Source organism: Drosophila tropicalis, unplaced genomic scaffold (assembly GCF_018151085.1).
Source record: "Drosophila tropicalis isolate 14030-0801.00 unplaced genomic scaffold, ASM1815108v1 contig_694, whole genome shotgun sequence".
NCBI lineage: Eukaryota > Metazoa > Arthropoda > Insecta > Diptera > Drosophilidae > Drosophila > Drosophila tropicalis.
Window position 1 is genome coordinate 4,962,403 of NW_027173176.1, and position 12,157 is coordinate 4,974,559.

The 12,157-nt window shown below is 41.2% G+C and overlaps 5 protein-coding genes across 8 annotated transcripts in view; 3 read left to right on the top strand and 2 right to left on the bottom strand.

The window, feature by feature from the left end:
* The window catches only part of dsx-c73A (doublesex cognate 73A), a 28,675-nt gene extending 27,392 nt beyond the window's left edge, over nucleotides 1-1,283 (top strand). Inside the window, exon 5 of the mRNA XM_068292817.1 lies at nucleotides 39-1,283. Coding sequence (XP_068148918.1) covers nucleotides 39-751 — 713 coding nt within the window. The 3' untranslated portion in view covers nucleotides 752-1,283. The remainder of the gene's footprint in view (nucleotides 1-38) is intronic.
* LOC137579391 (elongation factor-like GTPase 1) overlaps nucleotides 1-4,646 on the bottom strand; it is a 77,639-nt gene extending 72,993 nt beyond the window's left edge. For both annotated transcript variants that reach the window (XM_068293132.1, XM_068293131.1), the window contains exons 1-3: nucleotides 2,339-4,646; nucleotides 1,837-2,269; nucleotides 1,638-1,751 (exon numbers count right to left, since the gene is read on the bottom strand). In XM_068293132.1, the coding sequence (XP_068149233.1) occupies nucleotides 1,638-1,751; nucleotides 1,837-2,269; nucleotides 2,339-4,528 (2,737 nt within the window). In that variant the 5' untranslated portion in view covers nucleotides 4,529-4,646. The remainder of the gene's footprint in view (nucleotides 1-1,637; nucleotides 1,752-1,836; nucleotides 2,270-2,338) is intronic.
* A 154-nt stretch (nucleotides 4,647-4,800) lies between these two features.
* TyrRS (Tyrosyl-tRNA synthetase) lies at nucleotides 4,801-6,727 on the top strand. Its single transcript, XM_068292482.1, has 3 exons — nucleotides 4,801-5,884; nucleotides 5,948-6,283; nucleotides 6,346-6,727. The coding sequence occupies exons 1-3, from the start codon at nucleotides 4,878-4,880 to the stop codon at nucleotides 6,590-6,592; spliced, it is 1,590 nt and encodes a 529-aa protein (XP_068148583.1). The 5' UTR covers nucleotides 4,801-4,877; the 3' UTR covers nucleotides 6,593-6,727.
* Nucleotides 6,728-6,876: 149 nt separating this feature from the next.
* GluRS-m (putative glutamate--tRNA ligase, mitochondrial) lies at nucleotides 6,877-8,821 on the top strand. Its single transcript, XM_068292744.1, has 4 exons — nucleotides 6,877-7,267; nucleotides 7,330-7,740; nucleotides 7,808-8,194; nucleotides 8,264-8,821. The coding sequence occupies exons 1-4, from the start codon at nucleotides 6,900-6,902 to the stop codon at nucleotides 8,679-8,681; spliced, it is 1,584 nt and encodes a 527-aa protein (XP_068148845.1). The 5' UTR covers nucleotides 6,877-6,899; the 3' UTR covers nucleotides 8,682-8,821.
* On the bottom strand, nucleotides 8,675-12,009 carry Serinc (serine incorporator TMS1). 3 transcript variants are annotated; one of them, XM_068292747.1, is made up of 6 exons: nucleotides 11,734-12,009; nucleotides 10,943-11,492; nucleotides 10,701-10,810; nucleotides 9,885-10,296; nucleotides 9,451-9,592; nucleotides 8,675-9,373 (listed from the first exon to the last, which is right to left on the bottom strand). In XM_068292747.1, exons 1-6 carry the CDS (start codon nucleotides 11,767-11,769, stop codon nucleotides 9,235-9,237), a joined length of 1,389 nt encoding a protein of 462 aa, XP_068148848.1. In that variant the 5' UTR covers nucleotides 11,770-12,009; the 3' UTR covers nucleotides 8,675-9,234. The 3 variants fall into 3 exon arrangements, with proteins under 3 accessions (XP_068148848.1, XP_068148847.1, XP_068148846.1); XM_068292746.1 differs by having other exon boundaries at nucleotides 9,451-9,604; XM_068292745.1 differs by having other exon boundaries at nucleotides 9,451-9,613.
* Nucleotides 12,010-12,157: the final 148 nt, after the last annotated feature.

A 12,157-nucleotide genomic window follows, 5' to 3' on the forward strand; every position in this document is an offset into this window, starting at 1 on the left:
GGATCTCAACTCTAATTGATTTGCATTTTATTTCGCAGAGGGACCCATGGCTCATGATCAGCCTACATATGCAAGTGTGCCCGGCATTCGTGTATTTGGAATGATGTGCGTCAAGCCCGGTTACTCTGTACGGAAACCCAGTGCCCAGCCACCAAAGCGTTACCAACTACAGAAACCCTTCTATCGTCCAGGCAGCAGCAGCATCGGTAGCAATCAATTCGGCGGATCTTCATCGTTGAGCAATGTGCAAAAGGATAGCTACGGCAGACCCATATATGGCAACGGCAACGGCGGCAATCCCTCTTCGTCGTTATCTTCCTCATCATCGTCAGCAATTAGTTCCAACTATCAGCCACAGGATCAGAGCTTCTCGAATGGAGGCAGTAGCTCCTATCAATATCTAAATCGTCCCGAGAGCAGCCAGATCCATAGCAGTTCGTCTGCCAATTTCCGACCCGATCAGTTCTCAATCAACAATTTCCCTGGCAGCAACTATGGTCGCAACAATGAGAGGCGCGGCAACGAGCCGCCCATTGAGGCAGAGCCTCAGTCAAGCAGCAGCACCACTCAACCCAGTGAGGAGGCAAGAACGACGCAATCGGAGCAAACGGAATCGGAGTTAACAACTTTGCAGCAGGAGCAATCGATGCAAGAGGAAAGTCGCTCCAAGCGCTCCCTCGACACAGGTGATGAGCCCGAATTCCCCTGGGATCGTGTCCTAGAGTTCCAGCAGACAATTGTCTGGGATTAGGTTTACTAGACAATTGCAAAAAATACTGAATAAAATTGAAAACTAGCACCCAACACACACAACACCCACAAAATTTCATCAACTTATTATAACTTTTTTTTTTGTCAATAAACTGTGACTGAGACGCGCGAAGTTTAAAAATGATCACGTTATATTACGGCTATGTGACGTGAGGCAAAACGTAAAAACAAAAAACAAAAAAAAGGAAAACATTTAGCGGTATAAGAGAAACGTAGAAAGTTTAAGCATTCGAACTCATCCTTCCCACGCCCATCGCCCGACCTTTGCCCTAAACTTAACATTTATATATTTATTAAACATATAATTATGATAAAAAAGAAGAAAACAATAAGAAAACAAAAAAAAAACAAACATTTACGAATTAATTAAACAATTAAGGCGTTGAGAGACACGCCCACATTAATTATTTAATTAATTTGTTTTGCAATTTCTTAATAAAGGCCTCAACTGATCTATTATTTTTTTTTTTTTTGTATTTAATTTTTTTGTACGACATTAAAAAAGATAAATACCCGGATCGAAAAGTATAATTTTGTGGCAACAACTAAAATATAGACGAAAAACAAAACATTTCTTAACTAAAATTAGTTGCTTATTTATGTTTAGATTTAAGTTGCATTTACTAGTAGTTAAAAAACCTATTCGAACTCGAACATCGATATCGAAATCGCGATTCGTAAATGAAAAATGTAATAAATTATAATACATAATATAAAAATAAACAAATTGCAAATTGCACTTTCAATTGTTTCTCTTCTTTTACAAAGGGTGAGAAAAATAAACCCAAAAGGCATGACAGGATATTATACACACATTCTATTAGTAAAACATCTTCAAAACAACATGAAATTATATTTGGACTTACCCAACATTTCAGCATTAACCACAATGCTGCAGCTATACATTGGTGTAACCAAACGCTGTGGCTGATTCTGAAAGGCTTGACGCGTTACTTCCTTGGCGGCAGTCAATACTTGTCCTGGGATAAAAAGAGACAAATGGAGAGAGAGAGAGAGGGGAATTAGATAAAAACATCAATTTAATTTTTATAAGCTTGTACTCACCAGAGAATGGTCCACGAGAATTCAATTCCTCATGATTGGCTGTGGTCAAGGACCATTCGAGTAAGGCAAAGCAAACACCCTGCATGGGCTCTTCACACAGTGGTCCTGCCGCTGTGGTCAATTGAAAACCATTGATAAGAGAGCTACTGAAATCTTTTCGTATATCTGCAGAGGAGACCGAGGACGAGGATGGAGAACCATCAGACCAGAAATCAGGTTGTTGATAGTCAGTTAAATTGAGTAATATATTGGAGCCACAATTTCTGGGACCCAAACACCAGACACGTTCAACCAGTTCATCTGGCTTTAGAGATGTAAAGCCAAATACTTCGAGATCCCCCAGAGCAGCAATTAATTGAAGCTTAATGCTAGCCAAACGTGAGGATGACTTTTCCGAGAGCAATTCCTGGCGACGCTGGGTAAGCGAAAGTTCCTGTATAACAGAATTTACAAACTATTAGAGGAACTTTCTCAAAAGTGTTGAGAGAATTTTAGCAATTACCTTAAAGAAATCCGCATAGTTCTCGAGTAGTTCCACAGCTTGAATTGGCAGTGGAACTGCTAGCATACGCAGTTGGCCCATTTTATTGAGCGTCTGTTGGATAGCTATCTTTTTACCAACATCCTTGTCCTCTGCCGTCTTAACTATGACTTCATTGACCATATCTATGGTGGCAGCTGGTACAATGGTCTCCCTAAAGGATACAATCGGCTTGGAGACATTGACTTTGCATTTGGCGTAGCTCTGCTCCAGATCATGAACACATTTCTCCACATGCACTTCACCCAAAGTGGTAATCACATGCTCACCTGTTGGGGCAACTGAAACCTGTACACATGCATCAGCCTGATTGAGCAGCTTCAGCCCCTTTATTAGTTTAGGCATATCTTGGGGAAGCTCCGGTTCAATAGCCACACGTAGAATGGGCGTGGCCATAATGCTCAATTCACTGAAAGATGAGCAAGCCAAGGTACTACTCAATGTTGCTGTCTTGACAATGGACGAGTCCAAACCTGCAATGCCAACTATATTACCAGCTGGAACTTCATCAAGGAGTGCCAATTCGCCGCCCATAAACATATACAAATTGCCTATAACAACTCTAGAGGCGAAGGGTGCTTCGTCTGGTAGCCGATGCTGGGGCTGACGAGGATCATGTTTTGGGGAGAGATTAAACAGTTCCATGCCAGGTTTTAAAGTGCCACTGAATACTCGAGCAAATGCTATAAAGACATATTCACTGGCTGCCTCCACCGTATCAGTTCTTACTTGTGTCTCATCATTGGTTTTAGTGTTTAGCTGCACCATGCCTTGACTTAGCTTTTCAAGCTCCACTTGTGGGTCATTTTGAGTTTGCTGCTGTTGTTTCCTTTCCTCTATTCTTCGTTTTACTTCATCTCGGCGATCTTGTAGTTCCTGTTCAGTGAGTCGTTTGGGACGATTCTGTGGCAAATGGGAGATATGCACTGGCATCATTTTGGACACGAAAGCTATAACATTCGGATCCTCTGCCTTGCAGTCTTTGAAACTTTTCTTTAGATCCAATGACTCTGTGGGCAGTGTCTTGATATCCAAACCAGCTGGATAAAGTAATCTCTGGGCTCGCTCTTCGCTAATTTGATGTGGGGGCGGAACATGCTCCACCACCATGTGTAGCACACTTTTGTCTATGGGCAACCATTGACCCATTACGGCTTTAATAAGCAATTTCGGATCCGTCAGCCGTAGATCTCTAGTTGCCAATTTTAGGCCCAATTTCTCGGCTATGCCCGGCAATTTATCTTTATCCTTCCGTATGGCTATGATCTCGTACATTGCCCAAATGTTATCCAAGACAAATTGTACAAACATCGGCTTCTTGGCCTTTTCCTGAGCTTTGGGCAGGCATTGCTTCTTCTTACTATTGTAAAAATAATCTCCCCACAGAACTTTATTTAATTCTGATGTAGAGATTTCCAAGCGATCCGTGTAGAATTTGGCGAAATCGTGTATAGCGAATGCCCAGCCATCGTAGGCAGAGGAAAATATCACATTTCCCTGTTCGGGAGAAAAATACAATTCCGAATCATCTACATCCTCCAAAGCACTCTCTTGGTTATCTTTCTGTGTGATATCCTCTCGGGCCAAAACGTCGGAGGCAAAGATTGATCCCAAAACGGCATTGATCTGTTCGAGCAACTGCTGCAAATGTCCATAGGCATCGAGGGGAGTCATCTGTTTCTCTAATATCAAACGGTCAAGCTTATTGAGAACCAGAACCGGCTTCAATTGTTCCTCATAGATTTGCCTGAGGCAGGCTCTTGTCTGTGGACCAACTCCTTCAACCACATCTACCACCACAATAGCTCCATCACAGAGACGCACCGCTGTCGAAACTTCGCTGGAGAAATCTACATGACCGGGTGAATCAATTAGATTGATCAGGTAGTCGCTTTGATCCTTATTATCGTGATAGTGAAGGGAAATGCTGCTGCTCTTCATAGTTATCCCGCGTGCCTGCTCATCCTCACGATTATCCATGTAACGCAATTTGCCGGCCATGCGTTGAGAAATGATGCCATTGCTGGCCACCAGGGAATCAGCCAGTGTCGTCTTACCATGATCCACATGGGCCAAAATACATATGTTGCGCACTTGCTGCTGCCGGCGCTGTAGGTCCTTCAGATCCAGTTGAGTCTCTACCACAGCCATGTTTGTGCCAATTTTTAATATTAGAATTTCACAATAACAATTAAATTCCAATTCAATAGCCAATTGGCATGGGCGCTGCTTTATAAACAAAACCGAAACCAAAAGCTGCACGCGGCTAATTTCGCAAAGCAATGTAAAATTGTTATCGATAAATGTATGTATATTGTCAGCTGGTGCAACAAGTGAATAATAACGGCACAATCACAGCTGAGAAAACTTGACAATTTGCAGCAGATTGGCAACTCTGTTTGATAGCCAAACAGCTGACAACCACGCATGCATTTTCCATATCTCTTCCTCTTACCAACTGCTCCTACCGAATCTTGTGAAGCAATTTATAGGCGAAAAAATGGTTGAACTCACACCCGAAGAAAAGAAAGAGCTGATCACTCGCAACCTGCAAGAGACTCTGGGCGAGGATAAGCTCAATGCCATCCTCAAGGAGCGGGATTTGAAAATCTATTGGGGCACGGCCACCACCGGCAAACCCCATGTGGCTTACTTTGTTCCCATGTCTAAGATTGCTGATTTCCTGAAGGCCGGATGTGAAGTGACCATTCTGTTTGCCGATCTTCATGCCTATTTGGATAATATGAAGGCTCCGTGGTCATTGCTCGAGCTCAGAACACAATACTATGAGCAAGTGATTAAATCCATGCTGAGATCTATTGGTGTTCCCCTGGAGAAGTTACGTTTTGTCAAAGGCAGTGACTATCAGTTGTCCAAGGAATACACGTTGGATGTCTACAAGCTAACTTCGGTGGTGACTCAGCATGATGCGAAGAAGGCTGGAGCCGAAGTGGTTAAGCAAGTTGAATATCCTTTGCTGTCTGGTTTACTCTATCCAGGGTTGCAGGCTCTGGATGAAGAATACTTGAAGGTTGACGCTCAATTTGGAGGCGTTGATCAAAGGAAGATATTCACCTTCTCGGAGAAATATTTACCACAATTGGGCTATGAGAAGAGAATCCATTTCATGAACCCCATGGTTCCCGGCCTTGCTGGCGGCAAGATGTCATCCTCGGAAGAGGATTCGAAAATTGATTTGCTCGACTCGCCGGCCAATCTTAAGAAGAAGCTGAAGAAGGCCTTCTGTGAGCCTGGAAACATTGCCGACAATGGTCTTCTGTCATTTGTCAAACATGTCCTGTTCTCCTTATTCGCAGAAGGCGAGGGATTTGAAGTAAAACGTGTGCCAGATCATGGTGGCGATGTTACTTTCCTCAACTACGCCGATTTGGAGCAATATTATGCCGAGAACAAGCTACATCCTGGTGACCTGAAAGCTTCTGTGGAGAAGTACATTAATCGTTTGCTAGATCCTATTCGAAAGGACTTTGAGAAGCCAGAATTGCAGTAAGTTGTATTGATAAACTTTTGATTCATAGTCATCTGAATGTTTGTTCGATTTTTTTTTAGAAAACTTAGTCTAGCTGCTTATCCTCCGCCAGCAAAGGTTAAAGGTGGCGCTGCTGCTGCTCCCGCTGCTGGTTCTGCTGTAGATGAGGATTCACCAGCTCGCCTAGATATACGCGTGGGAAAAGTCTTGGAAGTCGCACGTCATCCTGATGCAGACACTTTGTATGTTCTAAAAATTGATCTGGCTGAGGCTCAGCCGCGTACTATAATCAGTGGTCTTGTGAAATTTGTCACCCAAGAGGAATTGGACCAACGACTTGTCGCTGTGCTATGCAATTTGAAGCCATCCAAAATGAGGGGCATCCTATCTGAGGGCATGGTTCTCTGTACCTCAAAGTAAGTTTGTCTTCCGTTATTGGGCTCCTTTTTCTAACGCATTGCTTATTCTTTGTTTTTAGTGCCGACCATACAGTGGTAGAGCCCATCGTGTTGCCCACAACAGCTTCGCCTGGCAGTAGATTAGCATTTGAAGGCTTCTCTGGCACACCCGATGAGCAATTGAATCCCAAGAAAAAAGTTTGGGAGAAACTTTCAGTGGACCTTAAGACAAACGCAGAGGGTCAGGCTGTCTGGAAGGACAGTTTCCTGCTTACCACCGAAGGCGACAAACTTTCCAGCAAATTGGCAAACTGCAGCATTAAATGAACACTTGAACTTCTTAGCCAGAATACCTGAGCCTATGTAATACTATTTTTTAGACAGAAAACTACAATAACAAATAACTTATTAACACTCTTTTTGCATTTTTCAAATAAAGTGGGCTTAAAGCAAAAAAAAAAAACGAAATCAACATTCTTTTATCTTTAAAAAGTTTAAAAACCTTATTCTCGAAATTCAGAACCAACCTTTTGAGGAGTTTTTTTTTTTTAAAGTCGCGCCAAGATAAGTCTAAGGAATAATCGATATAAAGTTATCGAAAATGACAAGTTTCTGCTCAGCTGATTCATTCAAAATGTGGGAGAGTTTGATTAAGAGGAGGCACTGCCTCAACATTCTACGGCATCTTCAATGGAAACGTTATTGCCACAGCTCCTCTTCTCCCTCTGCAGAAGTACGAGTCCGATTTGCACCTAGTCCCACAGGATTCCTTCATTTGGGTGGATTACGAACGGCTTTATACAATTTTCTCTATGCCCGGCATTTGGGTGGAAAATTTTTACTAAGAATTGAGGATACAGACCAAACAAGAATAATACCTGGAGCCAGTGAGCAATTGGTAGAAGATTTACTATGGGCTGGAATTGAAATCGATGAGGGTCCTGGCATATTTCAAGGGAAACATGGACCCTATGTCCAAAGTGAACGCCGTAAACTCTACAGGTAAGTCCAAGATCCTAAGTAAGTGTACTATCTATAATTAAATACCTCTTCCTAACCGACAGTAATGCCATTGAGAAGCTTCTTGAAAATGGAACCGCTTATCGCTGTTTTTGCACGGAGCGGCGACTGGAACTATTGCGTAAGGAGGCGCTTCGCACCCGCCAGATACCACGATACGACAATAAATGTCGCCATCTTAAACCGGATGAAGTGCAACAGCTTTTGGACAAGGGACAAGATTACTGCATACGCTTTAAACTGGAGGAGCATGAGGATCCTTTGGACGATCTTATCTATGGGCAAGTGCAGCATAATGTTAGTGAAAACGAAGGCGATCCGGTGATAATGAAATCCGATCAGTATCCCACTTACCACTTTGCCAATGTTGTCGACGATCACATGATGGGCATAACCCATGTCCTACGAGGTGTGGAATGGCAAATCTCAACCACAAAGCATTTGCTTCTCTACAAGTGAGTGAAAAGCGCGGACAGGCAAAATAAATCCCAATTTCTAATAGATTTGCTGTGATCCTTACAGGGCATTTGGCTGGCAACCACCACGCTTCGGTCATCTTCCTCTACTGGTCAATGCCGATGGCACAAAGCTAAGCAAACGTCAAGGAGATATAGGAATCCAGAACTTTCGCCAACGTGGCTACTTTCCTCTTAGCTTGGTCAACTATGTGGTTTCTGCCGGCGGAGGCTTTGATACCAAAGCAAATGCAAAGCCAGAATTGCAATCGATGAAACAACTAGTTGACAAGTTTCGTTTGGAAAGGGTAAATTCGCATCCCAGTCGGCTTAATCCTGAATTGTTAAACGATTTCAATCGCATGGAGATTCAGAAGAACCTTCAAGAAAAAGATACACAAAAGGAATTGGTCAATCAAGTCCATTATCTGGTCAAACAGGCATATCCAGATCAGTAAGAGAAAAACAGAGTCTTCTTTTTAAATGTCGGACTCATTGCAAATTCCACATCTTCTCATTGTAGTTCCAATCTGGATCTGGCAGAGCCTCACATACTGGCGATACTAAAGTGGTCATCGCAACGATTATCTGTTCTCCGGGATCTTACGTCTAGTAAATTGAGTTTCCTTTGGGTAAAGCCAAATTCCAATTCACAAACCAAAACTTTAACTAGCCAACAAGCTGAGCATCTTCTCAAGCTTTTTAACTCTATTGAGGATTACCAGAAGGATCATTTAAATAAGCAATTGAAAACGTTTGCCAAATCCCAAAATATGAAATTTCCACTTCTTATGCGCACTCTAAGGGCAGCTCTGAGTGGTCTCAACGAGGGTCCTGGTGTGGCTGAGATGATGGAAATTCTGGGCAAAACCGTTGTCATTGATCGTCTTCAAGAGAGTTTTTCCCAGGAGGCAACAGGAGAACAGCAAAAACATTTGTGATTAAAGTCAAGTTTACTAAGTGTACATATATAATTAGTATATATAAACAAGCATTCAGCTTATATATGAAAGAAGCCTTCAATCCGATGCAAGGCCATTTTGTTAAATAATAGAATAATACAGATTTGCGTAGAAAGAAACACTCATTTTCATATATCTCTTGTCAGTGGTCCTATCAGCTACATTACTAGCTGACATGGATCAATCCCAGGTACTGACTGGATCCGGCTTTAATACGATATTCTTTCGTATTTCCGCAACGTTTTTGTTTGGAATTTGCAAATATAAATCGAATACTTGCAGATTATATATTGATATTGTTACTAGATAATTTCTATTATAACTTGAGTAAACACCGAAAACATAAAGAATCAAAACTGTATTGTATAGTATATACGATGAGTAATCTTTTGAATCTTGAGTAATCTTGTCCAGCTCTAGCCAAATTTGGCAAATCTATTCTTTGTTTCCATCGTTTCGTTTTAAGCACCAATCCTAGGTATAATATATTATGTATGTATGTATATGGATAAAAGACTGAATGGCAATATGCTTAACTAAAATCGCGATTAGTTAATATAATGGGAGCAGCAAGACTCCATCCATAGATGAAGATACCTAGCCAGCTGGAAATGATTTTAACCCACATCGAAGCCTCATTGCCATTGAAGAGTTCAATATTGGAATTCGGTCTGAGGTAAAGAGAAGAGACAACGAATCAATTAACGAATTTCATTTAAGGAGAGCGAGGGGTGACGAGAGAACTTACTTGTACCAATTTGTTAGGGTCATCATGACATATAGCGAGGCGCAGACAAATACTATATGGAACATGGACCAGGAGTATGAGACGCCTTCCGTTTCATTGTCGGTTGATGGTTTGCCATCCGCATCAGGGCCCGCTTCTGTGTCTGATAGAGCTTCTGTTAGAACTATATTAGTCAAGGGTCAATGGGTCACTCAACGGGTTAGTTGGTTGGTTGGTTAGTTAATTAGTTGAATTAAACCAAGAAAAAGAAGGTGCCAAAAGAGATAAAAACAAATTATAGTTATAGCCCAATAACAACAAATCTACCCAAAATAATTCCAAATGAATGCGAATAAAGCGATATGAAAAAGATTGTGTAAGTGTGAGTGAAATAGAGCGAGAGAGACAGACAGAGCGATGATGCACTTTTAGCATATGGAACGAATAAAACCTACCACGTTTCTCACTGTGATCATTATTGATCTTAGACACTTCGACAGCGGAACTGATGCAATTATAGAGAATGCAGAGCAACCACACAATCAATCCAATGATATTGGTTGTATCAAAAGTCACTTTCGATTGCTGATTCGGTGTGGGTGGAGCCAATGTTGTTGTTATTAATGATGTCGATGATAGATTGCCTTGCATTGCGCCAAACATTCCCGGATTGCATTCCTTTTCAGGATTATTGGCCACAGCCGACCAAGTCAAATAGATGGTATACAATGTGACCAATGAACTCTGCAAGAGACCCGAATGAGGTAGGCGTTCCTGGACAGCGGGCAAAACGGATATGATACTGATAGCCAGACAGAGGATCATATTGAACGAAATAAAGAATTTATTGATGCCGCAACCAGTAGACTAAAATGGAGAGAAAAACAATTAAAAATCAATGTTACATTCATGAAAAAAGTCGAAAATGAAAACAACATTGGGAGAACACAGGAAAGAAATAATCTTAGTTGACTCGCCATAGCGTGTCTATGTGGACCTCTTCTAAATACGCATTAAAAAGCATGCCATCTCGCTCGCATTTGTGCTAGCATTAATAATCTCGTCTCTTGATGTCCTCGAACAATGAAAAGTTGCCAATATTTAATTCATACGTATCACATATGTACATACATATATGTATCTTTCAAGCATTTTAAATAAATTTAGTTTAGTCGGCACAATTCTGCCATATTTTTCAGAATACCATCAAAAAGTTTTCTCTGATACGAGTATAATATACATATATTCCATATAAAAAACTGTTTACTCACTGTGGTAAAGTAAATATAGAGCAAGGTTATGCCAGTGAGAGACAAAATATAGCCCAAAAGGGTGACTCCAGCCAGAGCATAATAATAGCCACGATTATTTTCGGCGCCCTCTGAAAAAAAAAGATTTAGATAAATGATGAATCATCTTTATCAGCATCATTTTAAGAAATATTCGTTCGTTCATATGTATGTATGGACATACATACATACATATTTGTGACTCAACTCGTTGCTTTACTTACCGATCCAACTCTCTGCCAAGCTATGGGCAAAATCCACAATAATGACCAATTGAATCAATATGAATGCCAAACCACCAATTAAGCCCACCCACATCATGGCCGGACCAAAGGAACCATCTGGTATAAAGATTGCACCAATGGCAGCTCCAAACAAAATCAAAAATTTCAATGGCCAAAATGCATTTTGTATATGAGAGCGCGGATCACGAGAGGATTTCACTCCTATCATTATCAATGCCATTAGGGCAAAGAAGCAGGCCAGACCAAAGCATAGACGATAAACGGCCATGTAGCCCAAGGCATATTGGCAATCCCATTGTCCCAGAGATAAGGCGTCAACTGCCTTTGCGCTTATTGATGAGGTTGAATTGATGCAAAAGGGTAATTTCTTTAGTGTATCCTGTAGACCCGGCGATAGGGCAATGGCTCCCAGCACAGTGCCCACCAGCAACATAAAGGCATACATGAACCGGGAGGATGAGGAGTTCTTGCAGGTGGGACAGGCCGAGCAGCACATGCTGGCTGCAGTTCCACCGCAGCAAAGGGCGCACTGTAATTATTTAAAAAAAAAAAATGCATTTCACCAATTTGATTAGGTTGCGGGATTTTAAGGGGCAAATGTGAATCTGAAACATATGGCCAGAGTTGTTTAGATTGTTATTGTTTTGTTTTTGTTATTGATTTGTTGCCAAAAAAAACAAAAACCTAAAGTCAATGACTTTCGTATGTTGCTTGGCCAATATGTTTGCTCTTAATGAACTTAATTTCCTTCTTCTGCCAAAAATACTCACCTGGGCAGCCGAACAAAGACCCAAAGCAGCTCCCATTTTCCAATTGCAAAGCCTAAATGACTACGTTATATCTTATTGCGTTTTAGCTAATAACGGAATTGACACAATCTTTTTGCCAAAAATGAAATTTGTCGATTATCGCTTATCTTAACGATAGTCTTGGTTAAACAAACGCGAAGGCTTGAGGCAGACAATTCTAGCCAGTTTGTCCGTCTAAATTGTATTTATAGTTGGATAAATATACTCTTCAATGTAATATTCCCCACACTAAACACACTAGTAAACACTAATTTCAGGGGGATGACAAAAATGCAGTGTTGAATAACAAATAAATTCAAGCCTCTGTAATCGGCTACATCAGAGAATCGATATTTATCGATTTTTAATCCTATCGTTCTGAGCCATTAACAGTCCTAACATTATG